Source organism: Misgurnus anguillicaudatus, chromosome 24, assembly GCF_027580225.2.
Source record: "Misgurnus anguillicaudatus chromosome 24, ASM2758022v2, whole genome shotgun sequence".
Taxonomy (NCBI): domain Eukaryota; kingdom Metazoa; phylum Chordata; class Actinopteri; order Cypriniformes; family Cobitidae; genus Misgurnus; species Misgurnus anguillicaudatus.
In genome coordinates, this window is record NC_073360.2 from 39,945,983 (window position 1) to 39,961,651 (window position 15,669).

General features: G+C 39.9%; 1 protein-coding gene, 1 long non-coding RNA gene and 1 pseudogene across 12 annotated transcripts in view; 1 reads left to right on the forward strand and 2 right to left on the reverse strand.

The window, feature by feature from the left end:
- The window catches only part of LOC129438676 (uncharacterized), a 164,632-nt gene that overhangs the window by 35,688 nt on the left and 113,275 nt on the right, over positions 1-15,669 (forward strand). The window lies entirely within an intron of this gene.
- The window catches only part of gria4a (glutamate receptor, ionotropic, AMPA 4a), a 126,503-nt gene that overhangs the window by 32,314 nt on the left and 78,520 nt on the right, over positions 1-15,669 (reverse strand). For all 9 annotated transcript variants that reach the window (XR_012367782.1, XR_008642665.2, XM_055197498.2 and 6 more), the window contains one exon: positions 12,129-12,502. Coding sequence is in view for 7 of the 9 variants with exons in the window: in XM_055197498.2 (XP_055053473.2) it covers positions 12,129-12,502 (374 nt within the window). In the remaining 2 variants the exon portion in view is untranslated. The remainder of the gene's footprint in view (positions 1-12,128; positions 12,503-15,669) is intronic.
- On the reverse strand, positions 12,622-14,123 carry LOC141361535 (uncharacterized; annotated as a pseudogene).

Below are 15,669 nucleotides of genomic sequence, written 5' to 3' on the forward strand. Positions count from 1 at the left end.
TTTGTTGTACATTGTCAAACTGCTTTTAAAGTGTGTATTGTGAAAAGTGCTATGCAAAAAAGCATAAAAGATCTGCTTGTGCATCATGAATAAGGCCCATTTTTATATTGAAGACATTTACAGGATTATACTAACATGCAAACATGAGCCATCAGGAGAAACATGATGTGAGCAGTCACGATACAGGAAGCCTCTGTTCGGGAGACTATTATAAATGTCTACATCACAGGATTAAGAGCAATAATCCTTTAGGAGAAAATGATCCCAGCGCATGTTGCATTAATCATACGCTGTCTTGTGTATACGCTCTGATACGCTCAGCACAAACCAACACTTAAATATATATATAAAAATAACTTTGCCTGAAGCTTTTACATAAAATGCATTAGAAAGATATTCAGAATGCCTTACTTCAGAATACAAACTATAAAATCTATCTTCTCATACATAATTGCAAATATTGAGCTATGTTAGGAGTACTATCACTATGTACACAAAATGCTGGGTTGTTTCAACCCATGTTTGGATAAAATATAGACAAACCACAGGGTTAAACCAACCCAGAAAATGTTCAGCTATGGGTTGAAACCCAGCATAGATTAATTTAAACACAACAGTTGGGTTTGTCCATATCTTATCAAACTATTCGATGGGCACCCCTATCCCACGAGCCAACTAAAACTGTGGAGCCTGCCAAAATGTAAAAAAGGTGAATATAATTAAACAGAAATCTATAAACTTGACGGCTTTTTAAGTAATTTAGGTGCCAACAAACGTATTCCTTGTAATTGAATTGTACATTTGTAAATTTAATTGTAAAAAATACATTTGCATCATGGTTGTTCTGGTATATGTCAGTATCTCAATTGTGTTGGTTTTATAACAAAAGCAAGAGTTTTAAAGAATTTTAAAAATCTCGGATCAAAAACGAGTTGTCGAAATTTCGAATAAAAATCCTTTAATTCGCAAAAAAGTTTTTACGCTCGCTTGAGGTGGTTTTTGACTTAAGCGGGAAAAAGTAAATGCGAATAATGGGAGATGGAAACGCATTTGCCGAATAATTAGCTGACATAGCAAACATTAAACCCACGGGACTGACCGTCTAGCCACTAACGCTGACGTTGTGTTTACCATATATGGGGCTCGATGTCGTCTTAATGCCCTTGCTGCTTGTGCCTGCATCAAAAATTCTGCATTTGAAGAGTTTGGTTCCAAAACGCGATAAACGCCATTTTTGAAAAAAAATTAGTTACTGCCAAAATCAGTATTATATCAGGTCAGTAATTAAAAGTAAATTCTTAATTTTACGCAAAATCCAATATCCGCCGTGTTATTCTGTCATCTTTTCTCCCTTTTTTCCCAAAATGCGATAAATGCGTTCTCCTTTTTTACAGAACGCAATAAATCCATTTCTGATATTACAGCCCACCGTTCACGCAATGTAAACAAGCAATGGCGGACGCGCGTAGTACACAGAGTCCTAGTTTTCCTCATCTACTTTGTACTTCGTGATCAACAAACAAAACAAAATAATACTTTAATTGCATCGCTAAACCTGTGATGGTTTTCTGTGATGGGAAAGAAACGTAAGCCATCAGCATCTAATATTTTCCCCGAGAGGCACTCGGGAGACGGGTGCTTGTTCTCCCGACAGCATCAAGCTTCTCATGCTAACACATTGACCCCAGAGGATCTTATGAAAAACTTTACATTATTTTACTCAAAGTCAACGAAAATCGAGCAGGACCAAAAACATTTTACAGCTGATCTCTGTGAAAGACGTTAAGCGAAGACGTCAAGTAACCGCAATGACAGGGTTCTTAATATGACAAAGTAAGTGTTTTGATTAATGACATTAATGTTTATATTTTTAATTAGTGTGTACAACTAGTCAACTAAATGAATATAACATGGCAAAGATGAATGCACATTTATATAGGCTATTGATTCAATAGATTTATAGCATTTTGAATAAAAACTTGTCATGGATTTATTGCATTTTGTGGAAAAAATTATCCGTTTTTATAATAAATCTTTGAAAATCAACTTATGGATTTGAATTTTTTATGTTTTTATAACCTAAAGATGCTATGTGAAAGTTTGTAACAGAAAATAGTTGTTTTCATCTTGTCACTTTCTTGGTATAGAAAACACGTTTTTACCAAAATTTGTCAAAATGGATTTATTGCGTTTTGGAACCAAACTCTTCATTTCTTCTTCTGTGCACATCATTTGGTTTGGCAATTACAAGCTGCACTGCTAATAAATTAACAACTTGCCCCATCATGACTATATTAGGGCTCCAGACTAACTTTTTTTCACTAGGAGCACAGTGGCCCCCAACTGAAAATTTTAGGGGCGCAACCAGAAAATTTAGGGGCACATACCGTAAATCAACATGCTAACCAAATATTCACATTTCTACTAGGTAATACTGTATTACTAATAAAAACTTTGATGATAGATGCAGAAAGTACAATGTGCTGTTTTAAATTCAGTGTCACATCACAAAAAAAAAGGTCAAATTTACTGGTCGCACATGTGCAACTGGATGTAAAATTCAGTGGCACACTCTCAAATTTTGGTGGCAAAATGCCACCATTTGGTGGCAGTCTGGAGCCCTGCTACATGCAGTCCTGTGTCCATTTTCCAAGGGTGCCTTGTTTTGTTTACTATTGGTTACTAGGTTACCAATACCACAATTCCCTTGAACAACTTGATGGCAACGCACCTAATTAGCATTTGTTATTCTTTTTTTGTGAATTTTGAAAAGATTCGCTTCACGTTTGGATGGAAACCCAGCTTCTGTCTCACTAGCCATGTTTCCATCACCTTGATTTTATGTGCAGTTTGAGTAACGCATCAAAAACAATCGATGGAAATGCCAAATTTCAAATAAAATTCACAAAAACTGTTATTACACTTGCTTGAGGTGGTTTTTAAATTTATGCGTAAAAAGTAAATGCAAATAATGGGAGATGGAAACGCATTTACCAAATAATTTTTGACGTAGCGAACATTAAACCCACGGGACTGCCCATCTAGCTGTTTCCGCTGGAGTTGTCTTTACCATATATGGGGCTCGACGTCATCTTAATGCCCTTGCTGCTTGTGCCTGCATCAAAAGTGCTGCATTCCTTCTTCTGTGCACAGCATTTAGTTTGGCAATACAAGCTGCACTGCTAATAAATGAATAACTTGCCCCATTGGGACTACATGCAGTCCTGTGTCCATTATCCAAGCGTGCCTTGTTTTGTTTACTGTTGGTTACTAGGTTACCAATACCAGCGTCATTCGCTCAACTTGACGGCAACGCACCAAATTAGCATTTGTTATTCTTTTTTGTGAATTTTGAAAAGATTCGCTTCACATTTGGATGGAAACCCAGCTACTGACAGACCAATTCAAACTGAAGCAAGGGATATTGATAGACTACCCTGATGCCAGAGAGAGAGAGAAACATTGAGTGAAAGAAATTAAAGCCGCCTTTGCATATTCGGTCATCCTGTTTTATACCTGATGATTGAAAATCTAGCTGCTATAGCTGTTTACTTAAACACAAACATAGACAGATCTGTTCAAATCTGTGCAATAACTGTACAAAATGTGTTTATGTATTAATGTTTATTTTATAAATAAGGATCATGTTGACTGCGACTGTAGTAGAGCAGGAGGAGAGTCACAATGAGAATGTCTAATGCTGCTTTAAAGTGTAAATGTGAGGGGAGAGAGAGCAATTATTATAAAACCGATTCATATACCTTTATGTTGTGAATGAGGTATTGAATGAGGAGGAATAGAGCGAAGTGTGCGTGTAAGATCTGTAATGTTCCCTAATGTGGAGAGCTGCTGACCGGGCAAATGCTAATGCCAGTGCTACTGTTTCTGAAGATCGAAACGCTTCTGACATCATTAACCTCACAGCAATGCACTCAATGACCACATGCTTATTATTGTGTAGGTGTGTGCACCTTGCATATACGGTACTTGCGTACATGATATTTTATCATATAGGAATGGTAGTACTTTATTTTCTGTAAGTACGGTGAGCGGTTGGTTGCCTGTGCAGAACCTCTGCTGCTATAATGTTAGGGTATTATGGGCGACTGTCTGCTTATTGAAGTGTTCATGGTGATTTCTAGCTGGTTGCTTCACTGTTACAGTATTACAGTACGCACATGCAACCCACATAGACCCAAACGGATGTAAAAACATCTTCTATTGTGACAAAACAATTGCAAATCCGTTTATAGATTCACAGCTATACCCAAACCAGAGATTGCTGTTTTAAAAAAAATGTTGTCCATGTTCTGTGCAGTTCAGTGGCTCACTCTTTTTTTCCACTGGACACAGGCTGTTAATTTTTCATTGCGTTGCATTCTGCGGTTATCAATAATAAAATGCTATATTCTTATAAATATTCTAAAAATAAAGTGCGATTTTCTGCCGTGCAGCTGCAAATATGAATGTTTAATGTTTGTCTCGGAGGCAGCTGATCTGTGAGTCCAGGTTTACCGGACGCAAATGGAATTTCAATTTTGTGCCGGATCCTGCAGAGAAGCCCGAGGTTAGCGCAGACAAAGCGCAGGAATTATCCATTTTCCACATTTGACATGTCACTGTAGAAGAAATAGCTGTTATGCTTGCATCGCTGGGCTGCGCATTACCAAAGAGAGCACAAAAGCCCTATTAGAGATGTTTCGAAAACTTTTGATGTGTGCTGGAAAAACACACATTATTCACAGTAAACCAGCTACCGCAGTGAAGCGTACACACACATCGGCCGACATTACAGTAACTTAATTGCTGTCTGTTGTTACGCTGTAGCAAAAGGTCTGGTGCTTTTCACAGCTTTAACTGGCCTAGGAACTTCCCACTTTGGCAGGAAGTCTTGTCTGACTGAGATATGGGGCTATCAATTAAGGTTTTTTTTTGCTGTGTTAGGTTGATACCACACTATTAAGGTTTTTTTTGCTGTGTTAGGTTGATACCACACTAACAGACTGGCAGAACTGTAGAGAAATCTTAAATATGGTACAGTAAGTTGTGTTCAGAGTTAGGGGTGGCATGGTTCACAAAGCCCACGGTTTGGTTCGTATTACGGTTTTAGGCTACGTTTACATGGAAACAATCTGAAAAGAAACCGCAAAAGTGGCGTTGCGTTATCAATTTTTTATTCCACGTTTATACAAGCATTTTGAGGGGGAAATCTGCGTGCATATGGTGACGCAAAAGTGTGTGATATTCGATGTAGTATGCACTGCTGGCTGCTAGGTGGCAATGTGAAGCACTGACACACAACAACACCAAGTCCATGAGCCTGCGTACAACCTTCTTCCTGGTTTTCCCAGGTCTCGTCCAAAGCCGTCAGGTTTGCCTCCGACGAATTGGCGCATCAACAGTTTCACTGAGGTAATTAATGCGCCTTCTCTGATCAGTAATACTTGCTGTGAATAATTCGTACAACTGCTGGAAAGACTTGTATATTTATCAGAGCTGCTATGGCAACTTGAAGGTCCGATGTATGGAAATTATCTGACATGTTTGTTGTTATTTTCCTGAACTGGCGCATGCCTGTGACGTAAACACGTCCGCGACGAGAGCCACCGTTAGCAGACTTTTGCGTTTTTTCTCTTTAGACGAGAATGCGACGGTAGATCGTTTTTAAGATTTCCACTCTGAAGGGTGGTTTCACTTTTTTGCGTTTTTAAGCCCCCAAAACGCCGTCAGCGTGTAAACGAAAGGCACATCCGATAAAATATTTTTACGTTTTCACCCTCGAGCATTCTCGTGTAAACAGGCCCTTAGGGTCACGGTTTTCTGTTCTGTACGGTTCTTGTTGTTGTTTTTTCTTTTAATCGTTAACACTCCAGAAATTTACTTCAGCATCTGATATATAACTTAATTATCCACAATTTAGGATACAGTATTTAAATTGTTATATCATGTAATCATGCACAAACTGAATTTGACTAAGCACAATATTAGGACCATCTCTGAGGAAATCTAGGTAATATTTTGATAGAGCAAGAGAGAAGACATTGATGACATGCTTTTCATTTACTTGGTAGAAAAAGGAGAATGTGTATTTCTATCTCTACAGGAACTTGTGTGCCTTTTTAGCACACAAAGATTGAACTTGACGCACACAAAGATTAAACTGAAGAATTAACTTGAATTTATCAAACTGCCAACTTCAGTGTAGCTTTAAAGGAACAGTATGTAGGATTGTGGCCAAAACTGGTATTGCAATCACAAAACTTGTGGCTAAAACTGGTACTGCAATCACAACTGGTGGCCAATACACAACATGACAACATGTCTAATGACATATCAGGGCCATTTTATGATTAATTGATAAAAATTTCTTACATACTGTTCCTTTAAGCCTTGTTTTTACTTTACGCGTCGCGTCCACACGAGCACGATCTTGACTTAAAGATTCGTCACACCCTGCTAATTCCCTTTTTATTCCTTTACCATCAGGCAGAAGGTTAAAAAGTATAAGAACTAGAACCACTTGTTTTGCCAACATATTTACCCACAGGCTGTGAGGGCCCTCAACTCACAAAAGCACCAACTTTATTTATTCAGATATGAATTCCGGGCGATGTAGGTCGCTCTGGCAAAATAAAGACTTGAACTTAAACTTGAGTGCGCGAGACCCCATTTCGCTTGGCAGTGTGAACATCAAATTTTGTAACTTTGCGCGCGGCTCTGCAACCCAAGAAGCACGAGTTCCAGGCGAATCTAGCTGAGCATGACGTCTCATCACGCCGGCACCCAGTCTGTGCGTTGAGTACAAACACCTCCCCAAACGGAGGCTCGCGCTGTGGAGCCAGATTAAAGTATACAAGGCTTCAGGTAACATACGGGCACAAGGCTACATTGCGCATGCGTCGAACCGTGTGACACACACACGCTCCAAAACGAGACACGCAAACCGAACGGTTTGGATGTTTTTTCATGTACCATGCCACCCCTAGTTCACACTTGTAATTAGTTTTTTGATACGGACCAAAAAAGAAAAATAATGTTCCGAGTTCGCTTACGGTGCATTCACACGGGGTGTAAGCGTTAACGCTTCCAAATTTAACTTTTATTGTCACGTCAGTGCCGTTGCTCGCGGCAGAAGTTTCTCAGATCGCCTTATGCAAATAACTTAGGCAGAGCCAGCCAATTACGTTTATGGAAGACTGGAGTATAGGTTTACTTACTTACTTACTTTATACTTTATTGTCCCCAAAGGGGAATTTTGTTTTGGACTCTGTCCATTCCGTAACTTTACAAGAACAATACAGAAGACATTTTTACACACACAAATACACGAGTGATACATTGCACTATCCATAAGGCCTTTAAAATACACGATTGGCACACTGCACACTCCATAGTACCTCTAAAATCCACACTAATATATTGCATTAAACTAATAAGTTACACACTTTAAAAACAAGATAAGAAATACACATAAATACCCGTTGGCATATTGCACATTTCATAGTACCCATAGAATACAATTGTATTGCACACTCCATACGACCAACAAATACACAATTGACATATTTCACATTCCTCATGGCCTATAATCGCTTAACTGACATCACAAACCTCAACAACCTACATTTTGCACACCCCGATAAAACAAACAGATTGCATTTCACACACCTACATATTAGAGTTAATGAGCTTAATAGACATGGGCAAAAAAGAATTTTTATAGCGGTTTAACCTACATTTTGGGACCCTAAATCTTCTGCCAGAAGGCAGAAGCTCAAATTCTGAATGAAGGATATGAGTTGCGTCCAAGACTATTTTTTGTGCTTGTCTAATAGCTGACTGCTCATAGATTTTCTGGAGGGGTAAATAATTTTTGACCCCCATAATCTTCATGGCTATCTTAACCTGATGGGCAATCTGTGATTTTAGTTGTACTGTCAGGTTACCGTACCAGCTTGTGATGCCGTACATTATAATACTCTCTAATATAGCATGATAAAACAGTAACATACATTTTTGATCCACTCCATACAATCTTAGTCTACGTAAAAAATGCATCCTCTGCTGGAGTCTAGAACAGACAGTATCTACATGGTCCCTCCAGGTCAGTGCGTTATCGATATGCACACCCAGGTACTTGTAAGAGCTAACCTGAGTGATGGGTGAGTTGCTGATCACTACAGGTTCGGTATGCCCTATGGCTTTTGGGTCGAACACCATCTCCTGTGTCTTAGTTACATTTAGCACGAGAAAATTGTCATCGCACCACTGGACAAATTCCTCAATTTCTGTATAATATGGGGCTGGACTTTTATCTTTATGCATAAGGCCAAGGATTGCTGTATCATCCGAAAATTTAATGATGTAGTTATCCGTCTGGTGTGTAGTGCAATCATTAGTGTATAGTGTAAAAAGGACTGGTGAACTGACACAGCCCTGCGGGACACCCGTGCTGATTGGCCTGGGCTCTGTAAGGGCATTATTCACTCTAACCTGTTGGGTACGATTTGTTAAAAAAGAGAAATACCAATTAAGAATAAAGGGGTTAACCTTCATGTGTTTTAATTTCTGAATGAGTACGTGGGGCTGCAAGGTGTTAAAAGCCGAACTAAAATCAACAAATAAAATGCGTGCATAGGCTTTGGGGTCCTCGAGATGTTTACTGACCAGATGTGAAATGCTATTAATAGCATCATCTGTGCCGCGCCCCTGCCTGTAAGCGAACTGAAATGGATCTAAAAACACACCGACATCTTGTTTAAGAAATGACACCATTATCCTTTCAAAACATTTCATAACAATAGAAGTTAGTGCTACAGGCCTGAAATCATTATTCACCTTTGGACATGGTCTTTTAGGTACAGGTGTAATTACTGATTTCTTCCACAGAGCAGGTATAACGTATGAGTCTACTGATTTTTGAAAAATTGGAAGCCATGCAGGTGTCAACTCATCTGCAAATGTTTTTAAAAGGAATGCAGATATTCCATCTGGTCCTGTTGCCTTTTTAGTATATAGGTTTTTGAAATGCAAAGTTACCTCCTTAGGTTCAATCACCAGCCTTACATCCTGCTCTGTGATAGAAATTGTCTCTAAAACATTTTTCCCTTCAAAAGAGAAATCATGAGATTCAAATCTCAGATAAAAGTCATTCAGTTCATTGGCTCTTTGCAGGTCATCTGAAGTACTAAAACGTTTTTTAGCCGGTTTCATATTCGTGATTACTTTCATCGTGTCCCACAGATTTTTTGAGTTCTTTTCTTTAAAACTTTGTTCAATTAATTCTTTATGTCCTCTTCTGGCTTTCCTGAGCAAACGATTAAGCTCAGCTTGCACAGTTCTCAATTGTGTTCTGTCCTGATTCTTAAATGCCAATTTCTTACGGTTGATGCAGTCTTTAACCTCCTTGGTGATATATGGTTTATTGTTTGGGTATATAGTTATTTCTTTTTGAGGTATAACATTATCCACACAAAATTTTATATAATCAGTAACCGTCTCTGCCGCTTTATCCACATCCTGTTCGTGAAAAATACTCCACTCTGTCAAGAGAAAGCAACCTTTCAGTGACTCTATGCTGTCGCTCGTCCATACCTTGACAGTCTTAGTGTATGGTTTACTGCTCTTAAGAACAGTTTTGTAGACAGGAATAAGGTGGACAACATTGTGATCAGAGTTTGATAGCGGGGGTTTAGCCTTACTCACGTAAGCATTTTTCACATTGCAGTAACATTTATCAAGGATCCTATCCTCTCTTGTACCGCATTTGACATACTGTGAAAACCCTGGAAGTGACGATTCCAGTCTACAATGATTAAAATCCCCTAAAATAACAACCACGGCCTCCGGAGTGCGCAGTAACTGTTGTTGAACACAGTCAGTAATGTGTGCTGCAGCCTTTGCGGCGTTCCCGGTAGGTGGGACATACACACTGCATAGAATGACATTGCCAAATTCTCTGGGCAGATACATGGGTCTTAGACTTAAGCACATTAATTCAACGTCAGGATTACAAATACTTTTCCGCATTGTATACTGCTTACACCATTTCTGGTTAAGAAAAACACAAATACCTCCACCTCTGTCTTTACCCGATGTTTCATTTCTGTCAGAGCGAATAAAGGAGAAACCCTCCACCTCACATAGTGAGTCAGGAACATCAGGACGCAGCCATGTCTCTGTGAACACCATTATAGATGACTCGCGGTATTCATAGCAAGCTGAAGCATTGATACGTAACTCGTCCATTTTCCTTTTCAAAGATCTCACGTTACTGAGTATCATGGAGGGTAGCGGCGGCCTATTGCCTCTCCTTCGGAGACGTTGTCGGATACCTCCTCTCTTTCCTCGTCTCCGAATTCGTCTTCTCGGGTCTGAGGGCCGTATATCCTCGATGAGGTTAGGCGGTGGATAGTCACTGTGACTGAGGTTGCGCCACTGTGATTGGCTGTTGGCCACGTTTCAGACAAGCCTTCCGTCAAGCGTAAACGCTTTCACCCTGTGTGAATGTACCGTTAGTGTATAAACAGCGAACCGATTTTTACCTCATAAGGATAAGGTCACAACCTGATTGGTCAGCTTTTATGACGTGCATTTTGCGATGGATTTTGCAAACCATACAAAACAATGCTGTGTCCTAAGACAAACCTACCCATTCTCACCAAGATGCGTACAAATGATACGCCAAATTCCGATTTTGCGTGCATATGATACGCCAGTCCTTCCCATTCACTTATATGGCGAATCGTTTCGTGTCGTTTTATTTATTGTTTTCTCATTTGTTTTCTGTTTTTTAAACCATTTTCGCTTGGGTTTAGGGTTAGATTTCAGATTTGTTTAAGCAGGTTATTTAATATACAGGTTTCTCCATGTTTTTGTCCATATTTAAGCCATGGTCGCTTGGAGTTGGGGTTAGAGATGGGGTTTGGGGTTAGGATGTCATTTTTATATAACAAAAAGTTGTTCTAACCCTAAACCCAAGCGACAATGGTAAAAAAACAGAAAACAAATGAGAAAACAATAAATAAAACAACACGAAACGATTCGCCATATAAGTGAATGGGAAGGACACGCGTATCATATGCACGCAAAATCTGAATTTGGCGTATCTATTGCACGATAATCACACTGCATGTCATTTGTACGCTTTTTGGTGAGAATGGGTTGGACAAACACACCCAATGTATATTAGGGGTGGTAATCGCCGGGTACCTCACGATACGATACATGATACCTGGCTCGCGATAACATCACAATGCATTGATTCTCCGATAATCTGTGTATTGCTTGCTAATCATATGACGATACATAACGATATATGGCAAACTATAAAAAACAAAATGTCCAGAAAAGGATTTAGTGCAACTCTCTTTATGCAAGTCTACAAAAAGGTTTTTAGGTACAGGGCTCCAGACTACCCTTTTTTACTAGGACCACTGTAGCCCCTGATTGAAAATTTTAAGAGTGCAAGCAGAAAAGTAAGGTGCAAACCTTACATCAATGAATGCAATTATTTACATTTTCAACATAATAACGGCAGTGACAACATTTCTCGTTGTGAATGTTGATCTGCATTTAAATCCCTGTGTCAAAGAGCTGAATCATAGGCACACCCCTTCATTATTTCTGCCTCTTGTTCACACAGAATGCTTTCCGTGAATGCTACTAGTTCCCCTTTACGGGAGCGATCCCAGAACATTAACGAGACGTATTTTACGGATATTTTCTGGGACCAAAGTGCTGTGTGAATGGGGTTTTACTGAATTGCACCAAAGTTTGTTTTAATTGAACCAAATCTGTCATGGGAGGCTGCGGCGTGAAATCAGATTAGCAGATTAGTGCTTAAAACGTAGTTTTTGTGCAGTATGCATCAGTGTGGTCTACGACTTTAGGCTTCTAGCTTCAGAAAACCCTTAATAAAGCATTTCTATTCATTTCATTCTCAAAACTATTCATCACTACACTTCATGTTGTAGAGGACACTAAACATGCAGTCCTGAAGGGCTTTCTGGCACTTTCCATCATTTCTCACCCTTAACCCAAATCCCATACTTTATTTCGCAGCAGCTTGGTTCGAATGTGCTCAGAGAGACCGAAATCACAGCACACGCTCTCCATTGTTTACTTACCGAGGTGTGAAGTCGCAGCCCTGCTGCATGAAGGCGCCCAGGGAGAACCAGAGACTGTTGAAGATGCCGAACTCGTTGGGGGGCTGGTCGCTGGGCGGACCGTCGGACCCTTCCTCGGGTTCCTCGGTGTGCCACTCGTACGGGCTGAAGCGGCTGACCAGGAAGAGCACCACGCTCACGCCGATGTAGGCGAACACGATGCACATCCAGATCTCGTAGGCCAACGGGTCCAGGAAGGAGAAGACGCCCGGTTTGGACTTTTGAGGTTTCTTGATCATGATTGAGATTCCCAGACTCATAAAGGGCTTGGAGAAATCGATCACCTCCTCCCGGACCAGAGTAATTGTTAAAGGGGCCACAGCGATTTCCGCTTTCTAGGAGTGGAGATACAATGCGTTTTAAAAAACATACTACGAACTGTATGCTGCTTGCCATACTGCTCTATGTCAGCAGAACCTCAAGAATCTTGTGTTATGGTTAAATCATTGAGGTGCTAAGCTAAACCGGCTGATAGAGATTGTAAAAACACCATTGGAAACAGAATTGATGAATTTTTATTTAACTACATTTCTAAAGTCTGAATAGTTGTGAATTGTGAATGGAGACTTTTTTTCAATGAAGGCTCTTCGGTATCCAGGGGACTTGTGTACACTGGATTAATGCTAGTGAAAGGTTACTGTAAATGTAGGGCATCTTTGGCCCTGCTGGTGCCCACAGGAGTACGATCACATGTTTCAGTAATAGATTTAATTATAGGCCGGCAGCAATAGAGAGCAAAGCACTGTTACTGTTAGAGAGATGTGGGATTCAGAAGCTATGAAGTTAAGTCCGCGCCTCCAGACACGAACGGTTCAGTACAGTGGGTAGGTTTTATTTCGTGTTTTTTTTTTTACCCGTAACCCCTGAAGGAACTCATAGCTCGTAATTAACTTTATCTGCTATTTTTACAGCAGGTTGTCTTTTTAAGAGAGTAATGCATGATGTCAGTAAAGATTGACTGTATTGTGTTGAAGTGGGTCTATGGTTTGGCTAGTGTGTTAAGGGCTCAATATACTTCACGAGGTGATTACTGTACAGCAATTAAATGTTTGGTTTTACAGAAGCATACACCATCTCTTAACAACCTGAAAATGCATGCTGGTTCTGTACTAAAATGTTAATAGATTCGTAATGAGTGTGTATTGTGTGTATATGAGTGGATGAGAGTATATTGTGTGTGGATGAGTGTAGATGAGTGTGTATGTGTAGATGAGTGTGTGTGTTGTTTGTGTGTGTACAGTGTGTATTTGTGGTTGATTGTGTATTGTGTGTATATGAGTGGATGAGGTGTGTTGTGTGCGCACATGTGTGTACAGTGTGTACGTGCTAATGAGTGTGTATTGTGTGTATATGAGTGGATGAGAGTATATTGTGTGTGGATGAGTGTAGATGAGTGTGTATTGTGTGTGGATGAGTGTGGATGAGTGTAGATGAGTGTGTATGTGTAGATGAGTGTGTGTGTTGTTTGTGTGTGTACAGTTGAGTGATTTGTGGTTGAGTTTGTGTATTGTGTGTATATGAGTGTAGATGAGTGTGTATTGTTTGTGTGCACGCATGTGTGTACAGTTTGTATGTGTTAATGAGTGTGTATTGTGTGTATATGAGTGGATGAGAGTATATTGCGTGTGGATGAGTGTAGATGAGTGTGTATGTGTAGATGAGTGTGTGTGTGTGTGTGTGTGTGTGTGTGTATATGAGTGGATAAGTGTGTATTGTGTGTGAATGAGTGTATATGAGTGGATCATGATGAGTGTGTGTATATGAGTGGATTATTGTGTGCACGCATGTGTGTACAGTTTGTATGTGTTAATGAGTGTGTATTGTGTGTATATGAGTGGATGAGAGTATATTGTGTGTGGATGAGTGTAGATGAGTGTGTATTGTGTGTGGATGAGTGTAGATGAGTGTGTAGGTGTAGATGAGTGTGTGTGTGTGTGTTGTTTGTGTGTGTGTGTGTGTGTGTGTGTGTGTGTGTGTGTGTGTGTGTTCGGTGTTTACGAGCAAATTCAGTGAGTGTATGAGTGTGTGTATTGTGTGTATATGAGTGGATGAGAGTATATTTTGTGTGGATGAGTGTAGATGAGTTTGTATTGTGTGTAGATGAGTGTGTGTGTGTGTGTGTGTGTACAGTTGAGTGATTTGTGGTTGAGTTTGTGTATTTTGTGTATATGAGTGGATGAGTGTGTGTTGTGTGCGCGCACGTGTGTACAGTTTGTATGTGTTAATGAGTGTGTATGTGTAGATGAGTGTGTGTTGTTTGTGTGTGTACAATTTGTATTTGTGGTTGAGGATGTTTATTGTGTGTATATATGAGTGTGTATTGTGTGTGGATGAGTGTAGATTAGTGTGTATTGTTTATGTGTGTGTGTGCGTGTGTGTTTGTGTGTGTGTGTGTGTGTGTGTGTGTGTGTGTACAGTGTGTAGCCTATGTGTAAATGAGTGTGTATTGTGTGTATAGGAGTGCACGAGTGTGTATTGTGTGTAGATGAGTGTGTATTGTTTGTGTGTGTGTGTGTACAGTGTGTATGTGTGGTTGAGTGTGTATTGTGTGTATATGAGTGCATGAGTGTGTATTGTGTGTTGATGGGTGTAGATGAGTGTGTATTGTTTGTGTGGGTGTGGTGTGTGTGTACAGTGTGTAGCCTATGTGTTAATCAGTGTGTATTGTGTGTATATGAGTGCATGAGTGTGTATTGTGTGTGGATAAGTGTAGATGAGTATGTATTGTTTGTGTGTGTGTATGTGTGGTTGAGTATGCATTGTGTGTATATGAGTGGATAAGTGTGTGAATGAGTGTATATGAGAGGATGTTGTGGGGGTGTGCGCATGTGTGTACAGCGTGTATGTGTTAATAAGTGTGTATTGTGTGTGTATATGCGAGTTTTTGTGTGTGTATATAAGTGTGCATTGTGTTCAGTGTGAATGCGTGTGTGTATGTGTGTGTGTACAGTGTGTATAATTGTATGAGTGTCTGTTTTTGTGTGTGTTCAGTGTGGATGTGTATCTGCGTAGGCGTGTGGATGAGTGTGTGTGCATATGTGTGTACAGTGTGTTTAAGTGGATGAGTGTGTTTGTGTATGTGTGTACACAGTATATGAGTGTGTGAGTGTGTTTGTGTACACAGTGTATGCGTGTGTATAGTGTGCATGTGTTCAGTGTGTTTGTGTGTGTGTGTGTGTGTGTACAGTTTGGATGAGTGTGTGTTTGGTGTTTACGAGCAAATTCAATGAGTGTATGAGTGTGTGTTAAGTGTGTATGAGTTGTGTATAAGCAGACGAGTGTGTTTACTGGTTGTGTATAAGTGGGTGAAGAGCAGGTTTGTGGATGAGAGGGTTTAATGGGGCAGAAAGATGTGCATCTGTAGTCTCTCTCTCGCTCTGAGCTCATTAACACTCAACAGTAGGAAGGTTTGCCTTTCTCCGCTGGAGACTCAGCAGGTGCCGGATGGGGACGAACAAATGAATGATTTTATGTACTTGCACGCTGAATAATGTTGTTAATA